Source organism: Zophobas morio, unplaced genomic scaffold (assembly GCF_036711695.1).
Source record: "Zophobas morio isolate AGI-343-1 ecotype UQ-CSIRO unplaced genomic scaffold, CSIRO_AGI_Zmor_V1 ptg000011l, whole genome shotgun sequence".
Classification (NCBI taxonomy): Eukaryota; Metazoa; Arthropoda; class Insecta; order Coleoptera; family Tenebrionidae; genus Zophobas; species Zophobas morio.
The window spans coordinates 6,838,244-6,856,140 of record NW_026972116.1 but is presented as its reverse complement, the minus strand read 5'-3'; the positions used below and the strand labels follow the sequence as shown (position 1 = coordinate 6,856,140).

The following is a 17,897-nucleotide window of genomic DNA, read 5'->3' as shown; positions in this document are numbered from 1 at the left end:
GCTTACGCCCGGGAAACAACAAAAACTTTACTGACACAAACGATATTGTATCTTAGCGCATCTCTTTCAATCATTTTTTTTTATTTTATAAAGTAATACATATAATGTCGTCAACTTTCTGCATGTGCTGGATAACGATATATCACATGATACGATGTTATTTATTTGAATGTTTTAAAATAAAAAAAAAAAGAAACTTAAAACGATCATATGCAACTAAGTATTTTAATAAAATCAAAGTTTATAGCAAAATAAAACGATACAAAACAATAACTTTAAATTAAATATTCAGACTGACGACCTTCTGCCTCTAAACAACATTCTGCTCGATGAAGTAGACTCCTATTTTTTACTACTTGTAAAATTTCTGGGTTAATTCAATCATATTCTACCCTAATTCTTTGCTTAAGCTCTTCTATGTCTCTTAGAGGTTGTTGATACACCCTATCTTTTAAATAGCCCCACAAAAAAAAAATCGGGAAGTGTTAGCTCTGGAGATCTGGCAGGCCACCAAATTGTTCCATTTTTTCCAATCCATCTATGAAGAAATATATCATTCAAAATCTTGCTCGAAATACATTTTTTCTCTCACGACGAGTGTAACATTTACTAATAACACAGGAAGTTCGTTTAGAAGAAATTCCAAATAAATTTGGTAATTTAGATTTCCTTCGTAAAATTTACGCCCGATAATTTGACTATTGGTTATTCCACACCAAACGTTGATAATGTGTTGAAAATTAACTTCTCTTAGCTAGTGAGGATTTTCTGAAGCCCAGCAATTATGTCGATTCACAATTCCATTATTATTAAAATGAGTTTCATTTCACCATAAAATATTACTTATGAATCTTATGTTCACGTGCCTCCGTTAACCAAGCAAAAAAGCCAATCCTTTTTCAAAATCAGGTAGTACTAAAGCTTCATTTAAAGAATTGTAATCATGATATTTGGCCGTTTTTAAAATTCTTTGTATACATAGAGGATTTTCAAATCATCGTTTCTTTGCGTATTTGCCTGATAGAAATGTGAGAATCCATATGAACCCTCCTCAAGGCACCTACGATATGTTCTTGATCTGTTACCGTTTTTCGTGAAAGTCTCCGTAAATAAGTATCATATCTAACTTTTCAGCATTGCTGAATCTTTCGTTTTGCATTTCTTAACACTACAATATTTTATTTATTTTAATCTAGAAGTGACAAGTCGAAACACGAAAATAACAGAAAACGTTGATTGAGGAACGCCATCGTATTTTTTTTTAATTCACAAGCGTTTTAAAACTTCTACATGAAATCATATATCATTGACAAGAGAAAAAATGCTCTCTTTTGTAGTACTACAGTTTTTATTTCCTATATTGAACATGTCTAAGTTTAAATTTTTATGTTTTAAAATAATTGAGATATTTGAGTGGAACAGAATGATACGCTGGGGCACCGGGTATATGGTGATGAGCGGTGGTGACATCATCACCGACGGCGGCACTCGACTAATGAAAAGCCTGGAAGTGGTGGTCGCGATGGGCACTCCAGAACAACCTCGATCACGAAATATCTAGAAATGTGGCTGTTTAAATAAGGACTACCGCCGGGAACGGCCAGTCGAGTGCAGTTAATGAAAGAAGTAGAGTCTAGTCAAATCCATTCCAGTCGAGTCGGAATTATTCATGTACATAATCGTTGTATACTCGTAATTAATTGTATAGTTTTGTATTACTATGAAGTAAATTGTTGAGTTTTACCCATGCCGATTTTAAATTACCGATCAACGTAACAATACATTTTACTAATGCTTTCTAATTCCCAGAAATATTTTGAGAAAAATCTGTAATTTTTGAAATAAAGTGTACAATTTAACATAACAAAGTTTTAGTTGTTTTTTTTTAAGTACCATATTATTATAATAAAATTTTGGTTTATAAATTTCATTTTTTATGACAACTGTACAGTCATGCTTACATAAATTGTGTCAAAATCAATATAAAATCAATATGGATTATGCTATTAAACCGTAAATCAAGGAATATGTTATAATGTAAGTATCAAACTAGATCTACTTAACAAAATTTTGAGGGAGAGCAATACACAAATTTTGGTTAGCGTTTAAAGCTAAAACCTAAAATTTCACAATATTCTGTCAATCAGTTTCGAAGTTAGACCGAAACGGAGAACTTATTTTTCGTATTCTAGTAACTATAAAAAAAAAATGAGAAAACTTGAAATTAACCATTGGCCAAATAGAGTTTATTGTAATATTATACAAAAGTATAGGGCAGTTATTATTCATGTACTAACCCAAATTCTATTAAACTGCGTGATCCATGACAGGGTTTTAGTCCCATTATAATTAAGACTATTATTGTTTATCTCTAAAGCTGTTGCCTTTAAATATTTGGTTAGTAAGTTTCTCGTTAATTACGCTTAATTTCGAAACCTGATAAAATTGACTGAACTTCAGCAATCCTTTATTATCTCAGAATATTAAACTTTGGTAGGAATCTCTAGCTAAGCGGATGCAAGCATATTTTGATATATTATCCCTCTCATTATGTTGTAACTTTATTAACACATATATGTGGAGTATGACGCAGAATTTACATCTAGTATTATCTGGTTCAGAGAGTCTGAATAAATAGGAGTACCAAAATTGCAATATAAAAGTAATAGCTATTACAATAAATAAATCATCTAACCTGTAGCACATAGATGGAGAATGAGTACTTCGCAAGATCTATCAGAGTCCTAAAAATAAGTTCACTTCTTTTAAAAATTATATAATATATGTAATTATTATAATTCAACTTCTGGATTCCTAGTCGGTGGACGTTCGGTTAGTAGCTAAAACAAGTCCATTGTTCATTATTGTTTTGTCCATTAAAATTGAGTATTAGATGCAGTCAGTGAACGATTACAAGATTGAGCTTTTTTCATGTTGCATTAAACCGGCAAATCATAACCGAATTTGACTATCAATGGCACGTAGAATTAGTTTTGCTGTATTTTTTTAATTACTTGTTAATGAAGCACGTTAGATGGTAGCTGCACTTACTTTTATGTTATTAGATTTGGCATAAAGTAAGTTTTTGACTACATTTTTTGTGTAGCAATTAGAACTAACGTTTACCTAAAGAGTCCGAATTAATTACAGTGTTATCTGAATTGGTAAATCTAATTATTTCGTCGTCTTAGAAGTGTAAATTTTCAATGAAATTGTAGCTGCTTTGCAAAAAATTCATTTTCTCTAGCCTGAATTTTACGCATGTATCTAGATTGTTAAGTTATAATTACGTACCACTGAGCGCAGGTATTAAATCAGATTAAAGACCAATGCGTCCACATTTCTACTACGGATAACGCTGAGCATAATTATGGTAAATAATGGTCTGCCATTAAAACCGTCGATTCGGCAACGAAGTCTTTTTAATTTTCATTTACTGGCCATTATATGAGCCGATTACCCTAATAAACCCCTAGTAATTCCATTTGTACATATCTTGGTAATATATTCTTGTATATCTGCTATCTCCCCCATTCCGTCAAGTTCCTTTACATACAAATTGCTCATACCATGTTGTTCTTTTTATCCTGTCTGCAACGGCGAGACTGTTTCGCACCTCTGACGACGAAAAAATTTCTAATAAAATTCCAGCAAAACCGATTTCCGATAGTTGACAGTGCAGTCGACGATAGTCGCAGTCGAACGCTCAAATTAAGGCTTCTTTCTTTACGCTATACTGTACGTCATATAATAATTATAAAATTAAACATTCATTTGATACAGTTAATATAAATAGTAAAATTTATTTTTCCTGTTTGTCCACAGACTTGATTATAATGGCTTGAGGTAGCACAGTGAAGAAACAGTTTTAACTGAATTTGTTTCTCATTAAATAACATACATCATCCACAGAACCTTCCGAAATGTTAGTATTGTTAATAATTTAGACCTTGTGATGAGTGATGAGTAAATTGATAAATTGGGCATTTAAAAATAATAGAGGAAATATTATTGCGCCCAAAACATATAAGAACCTTCTACCAAAAGCCGAGTTGTTTCGATTACAATTATGTCTGCGATGCGATCGAAAAAAAAACTTGTCAAGTGTACTCTGGATTTTTTTTTTAATGTATTACCAACATTGGTGATTTCTATCATTGTCGTATGAAAAGTGTCATATTTATATTTGAGCTTATGTAAATCAATGTCAATGATAACTCGTTCTGTAACAAACATAATTTAAATTGACAGATTTAAATAACATCAGTTAAAAATATTGATACTCCTAAAAATTTTGTTTATAAATTTCAAAGTAGGTACACTTGACAAGTTTTTTTTTTATTATGTGGTAATTTAATGATTTAAACATCGGCAATATTTCTAAGTGCAACATTAGTATCAATAATATACCATAACACTTATATTTCAATTATAGTATACATATATATCTAATATGTTGTCACACTAGGGTACAAAATACTACCTGCTACGCTGTAAAATGTGCAGTAAATTCCTGCTTACTGCAAATTCGTAAGAAGAATTATAAACGTACACTCTATGAAACCAATAACACGAGTAAACACATAATACTTAATATCTACATAATAATACTTACAAATTAAGAATAAACCTCAACGTTTTTAATAAAATATTGTTAAATTTATCAAAACTACTGTCATTACTCATTAATAATAATTAATAAGTTAAGGAAATAATTGTTTGCAGATCTAAAGCGAAATTTGAAAAATAATAATGAACTCATACATTCCAATAATTATAATTTTTGATAGTATTGTTAATTCATCGAATCCAATATTGGCATTTAAGTATTTAAATAAATAAGGCTTCCTGGTAACTTCGTGTTTTTATTTGCGCTCTCCTACCTTAACTAGTTAATCACTTGCATCTGAGAACATACACCAGAATTGTATTGTACAACCTAGTGAACATCCTCCATTTTGATGAGGCCCTAGGTCATTTTTTTTAATAGTTAAACGCTCAGACGGTCTTATACACACATAAAGAGAAAATTACAGGTGCAAACATTATAATCTCAGCCACGTAAACATGCTTCAAGCCATAAAACAAACCCTTGCCTTCACATCCCACAAAATTACAAAAAACTCACCCGCAAAATGCACGGTTTCCACCTTGAATTTCTCCGCTCCCGGTAGAATGAGTTGCGAACACGACAGTTGCACCCCGTGATTCAACACATGCACCAGCACTGAACACACCACCACCACCCATCCCCAGCCTCCCTCCAGGTAGTAATGTCTTCGTAGAGTCGTCGTCTTTCTCGCATCCAGAGGAAGTTCCGGCGGATCTTTCACGCCGCCCCCGTTGGAGTTTTGGTCGATCGGACAGCGGTGGATCGGGCAGCGGTTGATGGGCTTGGTCTCGGTGTAGATGAAGTCCCAGTTGTCCACTTTGATGCTAGGACGGCGACCCATGGCGTGGTATTCGTTCTCGTTGATGTTCTCTTCGATGCGAGTCAAGGCCAAGACGTGGAATTTCTCCAGGATTGGGGTTGGCTCCTCCTGGCGGGGAAATTTGCCTGGAGAAAAAGTGTATCGGTAATTTTATTGGGGGTGGTTTGTTTGGCGAGGGATGGGGAAGTGTGGGAGGATGACATGTAAAACATACAAAGTGCTTTGGGAAAAGTTTCGGGCGCTGACAGTTGTGATAAATGGTTAGATCTAATAAAAGTTTGATCACTGGGAATACGTATGTTTATTACTGGGGTAATCTACGGTTTTGTTAAGGATATTGGGGGTGGATAGAGGGTTTTCGTGCTATTTTAGTAGAAGATGAATGAGGTTGACTTATGCAAAATCAGTGGGGTGTGTAAAGATTGGATCTAGGCACAAATTATAAGATTGATGTAGACCATTAAAAAAATAAATTCAAAAAAGTAATTACTGAAAAAAATGTATGAACATAACAACGTTTGGTATAACAAGTTTTTATAAGTACAAAAACAGAGATAGATTTCTTCACAGCATAACAAGTTAGCAAAGAAGTATTTATGGTGTACCATTAATGAAATTAAGATTAACATCAATCATTGTAACCTAATGACATTTTCTCATATAACTGATGTAATTATTTTTGAATATACTCTAGGCCATGCAATACCAAAAAAATAGGGACAAATTCAAGACCTGCAAACATGTTTATGTTACGTTAGATTTTATAAAGAGGGACACAACTGGGTTTAAAAATACTGAATGTGTTGAAAATGAGTACGAATCTGTATTAAATTTACCAGTATATGCAACTTGGTGTGTTTGTCACAACAAAACGTGTAAATCTAACAAAAACTTAAATATTTTTCGTTATCACCTTGGCGCTTTTAAAATATTGTGTAAAGATTATTTTCACATTTCTTAATAAGTATCTTTTGTTGATTTTTAATAAGTGTATGTATTTAGTGCTTTCATATTTTGTTATTTATTTTGTTATTCTGTAACTGGACCTCGGTTCGCTGAGTATTAATTTTTTATTTATTATTATTGAGAGAAATGTTAACAGGTCTGTGTTTTTACTTCCTTAGTGATGGATACGGGAAGTATTGTAGGATAATCACTTTTACCAAAATTTAACTCCATACTTTTTTGGCGTTTCCAGGGAGCACGGAGTATAAAATTCCAGGTTTTTTCTTTGTACCTGCCCATTGAACGGTACAGCCTCCATTTATGATAAACAATTAGTTGCTCGACAACTGGTCGAAAAAGACAACTGATCGTAGTAATAATAAAAATAAAATGAAATAATATTTTCTGAAAAATTTCATTATTTCTAAAAACATGTTAAAATTGTCATCAAAGGACTACAATTTATACGGTGTCTTAGATAAAAATCCTCGGCCTTATATCTTAAGATAGAGATTGTGAAATGCTGTAAACCCCATTGTTTTTATCTCGAAAGGGGAAACTTAATTTAGTAGTTGCAATAATGATATTTTTTTAAAGTCCATCGTATATATTTTTTGACGGATATTTATTTTTTGTATCGACTGAAAATGAAATAAACACAAAAGTGTACTACATTATACAAATCGTATAAATAAAAAAACATATACGATAGCGAAGCCAAATATGCGTCATATTCGAAATGTACTAAATTAAGTTTTTTAATTCAAGCTAAAAACAATGGCGTTTAAATAATTTTCAATATCTTTGTCCGTTATAAAGGTATTAGGCTGTGGAGTTTTAACTGGGACACCTGTATAATTGTATTACCGAATGTGAAAGCAAAAATTATAGTCAGAAATATCAACAAACATGAAAAATATAGAGCAATAAAAATTTAATAAAACATAGGGCAATAACCATGCATAATATTTAAATTCTAAGCTCTTTTGAGTGCAGTACAAGCAAATATTCAGAATGTGCCCCAATGACGTTTTAGCAATGCTCATTACAACGTCTCATTGAATTTTTTTATCAAAAGTAATATGGTTGGTATAAAATTCAAATTTTATAACAACAAATTCATTTATTTAAGAAGTAAGAATTTGTTTTTCATAAAAATTACTCCAAAGTACAGGCGAACTAATACAGACTCTTCGAAGAATTATTTAATTTAATTTTGCAAATTAATTAATTTATTTATTTTTTATTAACCTCTATAAGTTAAAATAAAATTATGTATGAACTGCTAAAGCACAGGTGAAGAGGCATGCTATGCGTACATTTTTGTTGCCCCATCCATTAATTTTTTGAATCACCCTATACATATAAATAATTCTAAAAAATATGAATGCACTGTGTACGACAAGTATTCCATATTTTGCATTGGATGTATTCAGCAAATTTTTGGAATGTCGTTCTCAATTTTTTGGGAATGGATAAACAGATAAATTTTGATATACGATTTTACCTACAACAACGTTGAAACATAAAAGTAGCCGTTCATCGTATGGATCCAATTACAATATTATACTTCCTTATTATAGGCTCGAAAAGTAAAAATCAATATGATTTTTTTTGATACCAACTGTAATAAATTTTTCATTAATTAAAAATTTGTTAGGAGTGGTAGATACAACGTCATATAGTCTTCACTTGTAAATTTGTATGAAAGTATATTAAATGTTAAAAAATTCATTCTTCAAACAAATTGAAATTAGAACAAATTTTGGTAGGCAATTTCACAGTTCATTAAAAAAAAAATGTATAAAGATTAACCAAAACATTTCACAGCTATTATACAGAACTACAAAAATTAATGATCATGTTGGAGTCACCGTTCTAACTAGAATATATAGATTTGATTTCAAATAACCTTTTGTTAATAAAAAATTTTGATTAAAAATTATTTAGGTGGCCTAAGATCGTATTTTTTTCATTTTTAAAGCACAACTACAAAGTTCGTTATTTAACTAACTACTAGCAAATTGTTTTAAATCGATGTCTATGTCTTTCTTTAATTTAAATATACTATAAGTTAAGAATCAAAATCCAAAAAGAAAAAATAATTTTATGAAAAAAAAAAACGAATTTTACTTCGCAATCAATTATCATTGCGATAAATTTACGTACGATCAGTTGACGTTGTTGGAATTAGTTTTCGCATGCCACCAACAGTCTTGCGACGATTCGTTTGCAATCAATTGTCGCATGATCAATTACTTGTGACCAATTATCTTCCGTAGAAATTTTTTGAGGAGCCAAAATTAATTTAATTCATTTAATCGCAATTCAGATGAAAATTATGTTTCATGCCAGAATATGCGATCCTATCATATGTGATTGTCTATAACGACGTAAACTTGTAGACTACGTTATAAAAAAACGTCCCTTAGAGGGTATGGTTCCAGATTGTGTAATTTTTTTATTATTTTAGTGACCCCAGACATAATTTCAGAAAAAATATTTATTTTGTAAATTTTAGTTTTCAAAGTTTAAGATAAAGTATTTTTATTTTTAATTAGAGTGGGCAATTCAAAAAACACTAATTCTTACTGGGCACAGATCGTAAATATAGGTAGCACATAAATCGATACTCATGATAGGTGTCGTGGTTGCGTAAATTGTAACTTTCTATGAATAGCAGAGTTTTTAAGTAGCTATCTGAAATCTATTCTTCAAATTTTATATGCATAACGCTATGTATGCTTCGGTTATTTGCATTTAATCGGGACCTCGAATACGTTATTGTCTCCCCAACGCTGAGAAATTCGGTTCAGTCTTGTGCAAGAAGATGTCTGTAAAGCTGTTGAAACGGGTCGATAGTGTGTAGATATTTTTCGGTGTTATAGGAATAATAATGTATTTGACGTAGTGTCAGTGTTACTCACAGATTCTAATACAATCAGTACAGTTCAGCCCCAAGTATAGCAATTTGGATGCCTGTGGTTATGGTATTTAAGATTTTTTTTTAGCTTAATTGTAAAGTTTTACAATGGATTCACTCAAAAAGATTTACTAATAATAATAATAATTAAAGATTCGTTTTATAAATGAATAATATAAAACATAGAAATCAATAACAGCTGCAGGGCATTTATGCATTTCAATAGATTAAAATTGGTTGCAATTTGGATTTGGAGTTTACAGTTTATTCATGATTCCACTGTTGATATTTATATTAATTTCATTTAATAGCAGCAGAAATACTTATCAAAATAATAGAATTACCCAAACAAATACAAATTATGAGAACTTTTGTTTTCTCCTCGTCAAATCCAATACTCTCACAGGATAATAATTAATTTAATTCTAAGTTAAAAACACATGTTATTTTAGGTCCTTGGGCGAGGTAATTTTTTGATTAATTTTTCTTCCATGTCGTTTTTAATCTGCACATAGATCTAATTCGGTACCTAATTACCACAAAATAAATGCCTTCAGTAAATTCCATCAAATTTTAATTCTGAAGTTTGCCAAGTTTGTAAAGAAAACACAGAAGTTTATACAAACTTTATAAAGAGATCTACATTTTACTCTGAAATTGTGATAACATTCGTTTATAGTTTCTCACGTTTCTACTGATGCAATGCTACCATATTTTTCTTTCATTTTTACTAAGCTGCAGAAGTATGAAAACCTCATTCAATTTAGTTATAGTTTCGCTTACAGTGCACTTCACAAAATGCAATTTAGTATACAACACCGACTTCTTGGTACAATTCTTATATTCATTATAGGTTAATACTTTTTCAGATATTCAAATACTGTAGGACCGTATTAAACAAATTTATCATTTAATACAACCACCACCTAGCATTTTTTAAATAAAACACACAGCAATTAAACTGCCTGTGGCGGTGCTATCGAATTCCTTCCAGGCAATAATTTATTGTGAAAAAATGGAAAATTTTAATCGATATAAGGCTCGTATTACGCCATCACACTCTTGGACGTCACATACATCTCGACTCTTGATATATAGCAGCGACCATGAATAATCAAAATTAAAAACAATTTTTTGTTTCGAAAATGGCTATTTCACAGCGCTCGCCCCATTCTAGCGAAAATCAACTAGAAGGTATTAAAGGATGATGTGTCTTTAAGTGATATTCAGCGATCAATATAAGCTATAAAAAGCATGATTTATAATACTTGAATATATTACTTCGGTTTTATTTTCTCGCATAATCTATTTTGAATCGGAAGTCTTTTGATATATACTGAAAAAAGTGAATACATTACAATGTTTTGCAAACTTGCTCAATAATGCGATGCTATTTGAAATTTGATCGTTGTGGGCTTGACAACTCAATTTGTTTGTTGGGGCGTATCATTTTAGGCAATTTATCCACGGTGGAACTATTACATTTGGTCTGACGGAAATGTAATTTTCCGAATGCGACTGTATTTATGAATCGTTTTTAAGAATGGCGACTGAACTGTCACAAGTTGCTTGTAAATGTTATCGTAAAAATTCCACAAATCGCAATAGAAGATTATTCGCCTGGTCAGTAGGTTTTTATACCTTTGACACACATTCTCGAAGATGATTTATGTGGAAGCGCGAATTTCACCAACAGCGATGATCGCCAGCTGTATTGTTTTATTGCCAGGGATTTATCTTTGACTATTTCATTCATAGAATTTTCGTCCAATCGGAATACACAGTTTTGTTTCCCGTCACCAAAATATCAAAATTAAAATTGTATCGAGCGTGCTCAGCCAATTAGATGTGAACACAGTATTTCCTAGTTTTTCAGCGGCAAATTTTCTTTTGTTTTTTGCAATCGTTGTAAGAAATTTCAGCAAGCCGTTGCCATTGTATTATTTGAGAATACAAATTAAAAAAAAATACAACAGATTTTCGAAATTCAATAACTTAACAGTCGAAGCATATTAATGCAACAATTTGGAACATTATTCCCTTAAAAAAAGTGTTGGTATGCCAGCAGTTCAATTTCGCCCAGTTCTGAGCACAGCAAAGATGCGAATTATTCCCCACGACTCCGGATGGAATAGCAAAAATGTTATAGGTTGGGCGTTCAACACGTGGGAAAGAATGGAGAAAATTGTTAGGAAACTAGTATAGAATTCACGTGGAACACAACAGCCTTCATGGCCCGGGAAAAAGTAATTTAACGTGCGTCAGTTGTATCACATTAAAATCAATCAATTTCCGATATTTGTTTTAAGCAAGTAAGAAAAACTCGCAACGCAAAACGAAAAATGTTCAAGATTGTGAAAGCGGAAAAGTTAGCGCACTACTCAGTTGGTAAAACTTTATCCTTAGCTAGACAGCGATCGTCATGGGATTCTAATTCAAAATTGGTGAGGGAACAGAACAAACATGATCAGTACCACAAAAAGAATATCGAAAACTACAAACTCACGTAAATGGGTAATCTTACATAAATGTTTTCTACAATAAAATCACTTCGGTTGCTTTTCCTTTCATAATAATCATGCCGAATGTCATTCATGATATATAATTTTTCTTGTCAGATTTTAATGATTATTTTTTTGTGTTTGTTGTTTTATGCAATTTAGCTCATAACAATGACAGAAAAATCACTCGTCTGATAGTTCGTGATTTTTGTATGTCAATGTCCCTCGCGGAATTGCCGAGAAACAAACTCTCATAATAATTATTAAATTTTGCCGGTAAAATTATATCACTTACGATAAATATATGATGCGTTGATCGGGTATTAAAATCGGCGTGGGTAAAACTTAATAATTTATTTCTCAGTAGTACAAATTTATATGACTAAATACACAGCGAAATATAACAGCAAATAGTTCTGACTCAACTTAGCTCGTACTCATTATTAAGTATTAATCGGCTGGGCTTGATTAGAGTAGACTCTTTTGTTCCCGACTTAAACAACCAAATGCTTCTTCTGGAAAGATCGCGAATGTCGCTTTCGAGGTTGTTCTGGAGTCCCCCATCGAAACTTCCGGCGACTTCCTGTGGACCGCTTCCAGGCTTTTCTTTATTCGAGCGCCGCCGTCACCGATGATGAGTCACCGCGCTGTACATACTAGAAAACTCATAGGCGTCGTACCAGGGCAGCGTATGGATTACTTTGTAACAATGCCGCCACCTCAATTCTGATCATCCCGATCAGAAACGTCATCGGTGTTACTGCTGTACTTCACCTGGAAGTCTAAATGAAGAATCTTCATTTTCGTCTTCGGCCATCGTCGAATTCTGTAAACGATATCGTTGATCCTCGTTACGACAGTATATGGACCTTCCCAGTCTGGCGACAACTTCGAACAACGACTTTTTCATCTTCCCATACCAAATACCCTGCCTGGAATCCGGAATCCTACTAAGTTACCCTTAAGGTCGTAGCGTGTTTTCATTCTGTCACGCGCCACCCGAATCTTGTGCCGCACCGTTTCGTGAACGCTCAGCAGCTTCTTCTTCAAGTTATCGACGTAATCTAGGACCTCCTTTGGTTGTGCACTCGGAAAGTCGAACAAGATATCACAAGGTATAGTTTTTGCAAACTACCACCGGACAAGGATGATCATAAAAATTAAGCAACAATGAAAACCGCAATTAGGTGTTAAGAATGACGATAGGTACGAAGACCCTACCATAAATAAAATCTCCCTTGTTATTATGTTGCATTCGGGGCTTCGCCAGGTCCGTATTCACCAAGTTTTATTGAACTAGTGATAAAAGCATTTAAACTGGTTTTATAATTTTAGCGTTAATAATAATAATTGTAATAACATTATAATGTACGAGTATAAAAGAATAAAACATTTATTTACAACTTTACAGTGACGTATTTAGCTAAAAAAAAATGTAGGAAACGTAATAACGGGTCCTGTCCTGAGCATCGTTTCTCGGTTTATCTAGGTAAATCGGCCAGCGACCGACTAAAGGAGGTGGTGTCATGATTTTCGCTACGTTGTAATCCGATTAGGGTCGTCTTTGTTGCTTAATTTTTATGATCTCCACTGTCCGGTGGTAGTTTGCAAAAACTAGAGACGAAGTTTTCTTCCGAAAACTATGCACACCGGTGTCTGACCTGTCTTCTCATCGTCAGCTAATCACCCATAAGCCAATAGGAACAACGGAAGGTATCGATGCCGATCTTTCTGGTGTTCGGCCACCACCTTCGAAAGTATTCTACCATTCCATCTAACTGCGGGTACCATGGCGTAGTTCGTGTTGTCCGTATCCCTAGTGCTTCGGTAACCCTTTGTAATACGTCTGACTCGAAGTTTCTGCCTTGGTCCGAATGCATTTCCATTGCCACCACAAACCTGCTGATCCAACTGTCAATCAATATTTTTGCAACCGTCATGGCTTCTCGGTTCAGTATGGCATCAGTTTCGGGTCATTTGCTGAAATTATCGCTGACGACCATTATGTACTTATTCCCATCCTCGGTCACAGGCAAAGGACCTGCTACGTCCACTACAATTCTTTCGAAAGGCAAACCGACGTTGTAGTATTGCATGGGTCTTTTCACGCTAGTCCTCGGTCCTTTAATCAGCTCTTGACGTCCTCTCGACAATTAACTCAGTAAAATCTCTCCCTAATTATAGAAAATGTTTTGAGCACCTGAACCTCCGTGTATCTCTCGAAGTTCTTCTTCGATTCTGATGGTAGTATGTTTCCCATCCGGACTTTCCCAAGCTCGCTTAAGCAATCCGTTTTCGACACGTAAGAAGTCCCACTGAGCCCATAACGCATTGAAAGAGGATGACTCGTGTGACCAACTTGGCCGTTCTACCCCATCTTCTTTCCATTTGAGCAACGGCCCGATATCCACGTTCGCCTCTTGGTCTGTTTTAAGTTGGGCAGTAATTCATTCATCATCTTCTACGACTGCTGTCCTCCCACAGTTGAACGATGTTTCACGCTGCTCGATTTTGTCGCAGTGTTTGCAGTTCTATGTCGAATTTTCAAGATATCTAGCTACTTATCCTTCCGGATTCTTAATCTGAAGGAGTAATGTGAGAGCTGTGTGATCGGTTCTAATTAGAAATTCGCGTTCATAGAGATATTTATGGAAGAGTTCAACAGCCCTGATAATCGCCAACAACTCCTTCCTCGTACCATAATAGTTCTTCTCGGGTTTCGAAAGTACGCTGCTGAAGTACTTACTCGATAACTTTTTCGTCCTTGTCCTACACCTATGACAATACGGCACCTATTAGGATATTACTCGCGTCTGTGCCCAAGATGAACATTCCCGATGATTGAGGATAGGATAGAATAGGGCTACAGCATAGTGCATCAGTCATTTTAAGGGTGCCTCACATTCAGCAGTCCAATTAAACTGAGATTTCAAATCCGTCAAGCTGTGCAGAGGAGCAGCAATATCTCTTCGTCTTGCCCAATCGCGAATCCCATTGATCTTTATCTCGCTAGTCTTGATCCCGCTTGCCGAAACACCATGTCCCAGAAATGCTACTTCTTTTTGGAAGAGGAGGTATTTCTTCGGATTCAACTTCAAATTTGTCTCCTTCATTCGGCTGAACATTTTTTCTAAGTTGGTCAAATGCTGCTTAAATGCCTGCCCTATTACCATGATGTCGTCTAAATAAACCAAACATGTCTTCCATGCTAACCCACCTCGTACCATTTCCATTTACCTCTCAAACGTAGCCGGAGCATTACTCAGTCGAAACGGCATTACGATAAATTGATACAACCCGCTCCCGGCTGAAAAAGCGGTCCTCTCCTTAACTCCTGGATACATACCCACTTGCCAGTAGCCGCTTCTGAGGTTTTTGATAATGTTGTGAGCGTGTCATCAATTTCTAGAAGCGGATAACTGTCCTTCTTGGTTACGTTGTTTAGTTTCCTGTAATCTACGCAGAATCTCGTCGACCAATCTTTTTTGATGAGTAGCATTGCAGGCGAAGCGTGGACTACTTGATTCCTCTATTCCTTCATCCAACATTTGTCGTACCACCTCAGCTTCTTCTTATTTTGACAAAAGTAGTTTTCGTGGAGCTTGCGCGTCTCCAGCGTTTCACCCATGTCGCACGATGTTTGTGCGCCCAGGAGACTGTCCAGATGCAAACATTCCACTATGTTACTGCAGAAATTCTCTTGCCACTTTCCGTTGATGGTCAGTTAGATGGCCAAGCTCTAAGGCAGAAATTTCTAAACTGCTTTTTATTTCTTCATCATTGTTATTAGAAAGATCTTCGTCGTGATAAAATATCTTCGTGACTGGTTCACAGAGAGCAAGAACTTTCCCTTTCTTGATGTGCATGGGGTTGGGAAAAACGTTTGCCACGCGTACAGGTTTGTCATAATCGGTATTAATTAAACCATTCGCAATCATGAGATTCTTCTTTCTCGACTGGATCAACCTTTAGTTCATGGTGCCCAACCAAATCCGTTCCTTCGTTACTAGTCACGAGAGCTCGATGTCTTATCTTCAGCTGAACAATGTATATTTCTATCTATGCTTGGTCCATGATTAGCATGGACTCTCCAGTCACGATCTTCAATCTGACTGTTTCTGATGCAGTCGCTAGATCTTTAGGCCTCATGAGTTCTCGACGTATATATTCATACCTCAGCGCCAGTATCGATCGTGATTCCTGCGGGACTACTGCCTCTGATAAAACTTTCTATCTTCACTTCCTTGGCTACCTTATTCTCACCTGCCAGCACATCATCTAAAGTACTGGCTGTTTTTTGTTTTCCTATAGATTTTGGTGATCGAGCACCCAGTCAAAATAGATTGTCAAAGTAGATCCCCGTTTCTGTCTGTAGGAATATCGTTTAAATGGTTTTAAATCATCCCCTTGAGCAACTTGCGGACCACCTCGAAATTTTGAATAGTAAATTCTATTTAAATTTTATTAAAGAACATACTCCTGTACTTGTGTTTTATATATATATCCACCTTAACTTTCTTATTGTTTTTATAATTTTTATTGTTTAATGCGTCTATTAGAGAAGTTATTCTTTTAATACATAATATGAAACAATGTGCAACCTGGGCTATGTGGTAGGACGTTCGTTTTGTATAGACCCCGGGTTCCATCGCCGGCATCTCCAATTTTTTATACATCAAGAACGAACCGTTTTCCCGAAAATTTCCAGTACTGCTGTTTTGGAAAAATTCACTTGAAATATATGCATAGCATGCATCTTGCACATTAACAGTCCACACATATCTTTATGTAACTTATAGAGGTAATCTATATATATATATAAATCAATTGCTGTTCGTTAGTCTCGCTAAAACTCGAGAACGGCTGAACGGATTTATCTTATCTTGGTTTTGAAATGTCCGTGGAGGTCTAGGGAAGGTTTAAAAGGTGAGAAAAATTCGAATAATTGCCGGTAAAACCCTAAAAACAGCACTTTTCTTCTTGACAACCAAGTGACAATCTTTTATTTCTAAAAAGACAAAAGACATCAAATGTTTCACAGCTCAGAACATGTTGTACTGGAAAATAGAATTTCTGTTTTTAGTATTTTTGTTTCTCGCCGTTTAAACCTTCTCTGAATTTCCATAAATATTTCAAGATCAAACTCTCAGCTAAAAGATAAAAAAAATTCTAAAAATTTTGCATGGGAATCGCCACTTCGAATTAATTTGAGTAGTTGGCGTTCCTGATGGACCTGTCGTCTAACTGACGTGTCATACAAAACTAATTCTTCCGTGCGATTGTGAAAAGTATATTGCATTTCAAGTCGTTCTTTGTTTTTTCGTAAAAAAAAACGTCGTTTATTTTAAGAAAAATCTTGGTTAAAGTGAATTTAGTTACACATTGCGAAAGTGTCTTATTAATTTTGGTCTGCCATTCTATTTACCTATAGTCACTTTGTTGGTTTCGACAAAACCTCAAACTTTACCGTTATTCGAGGATTTAATTTGAAGTTTTCAATATTTTAAAATTCTCAAGACAAGATTTACAGATTTGATTGACTGTGAAAATAATTCTGTGTCGTTTTATGAAGTTGTTATATCGAGATGCTACTTGAGCATCATTTGTTACGTACTGAAGTATTAGCATTATATAGAAAAACTAGAAATATTTTGATTTGATATTCGAGTAGATACTTCGTATTTCGAGTATGAGCATCTACTGAGTTTTATTTATATCAACCATTGTCAAAAAATTGATCGACCGTTGTTTCGACAGAACTTCCTTCGCACCAAAAGTATAATGAAACATATTCAGCATTTTCAAGTTGAGTCTTTTCTTCACACAATTTTGTGATGACCTAATCAACATTTACGATCAACACGTATACCACCTTGGATTGGTGCAGTGTAATACTAAAAATAACTGTATTGTATTCCCAAAATTATCTGTGAACATCGAGTAAGCCGTTCCATCAATTTTTTGGGGGGAGTAAATAACTATTCTTAACAATTTACCATGCTTACAATAATTTTAAAACGTCTGCAAGATCTCAAAGTATTCATTTCTGCAACTTGAGTTATTCTCTAAAATAAATTGACTGATCCCTACATTTTT

General features: G+C 34.3%; 1 protein-coding gene across 1 annotated transcript in view; it reads right to left on the bottom strand.

Annotated features, from left to right (window-relative positions):
• Nucleotides 1-17,897, bottom strand: part of LOC135126740 (monocarboxylate transporter 12-like) — a 301,612-nt gene that overhangs the window by 269,086 nt on the left and 14,629 nt on the right. Inside the window, exon 3 of the mRNA XM_064052858.1 lies at nucleotides 5,129-5,557. Coding sequence (XP_063908928.1) covers nucleotides 5,129-5,557 — 429 coding nt within the window. The remainder of the gene's footprint in view (nucleotides 1-5,128; nucleotides 5,558-17,897) is intronic.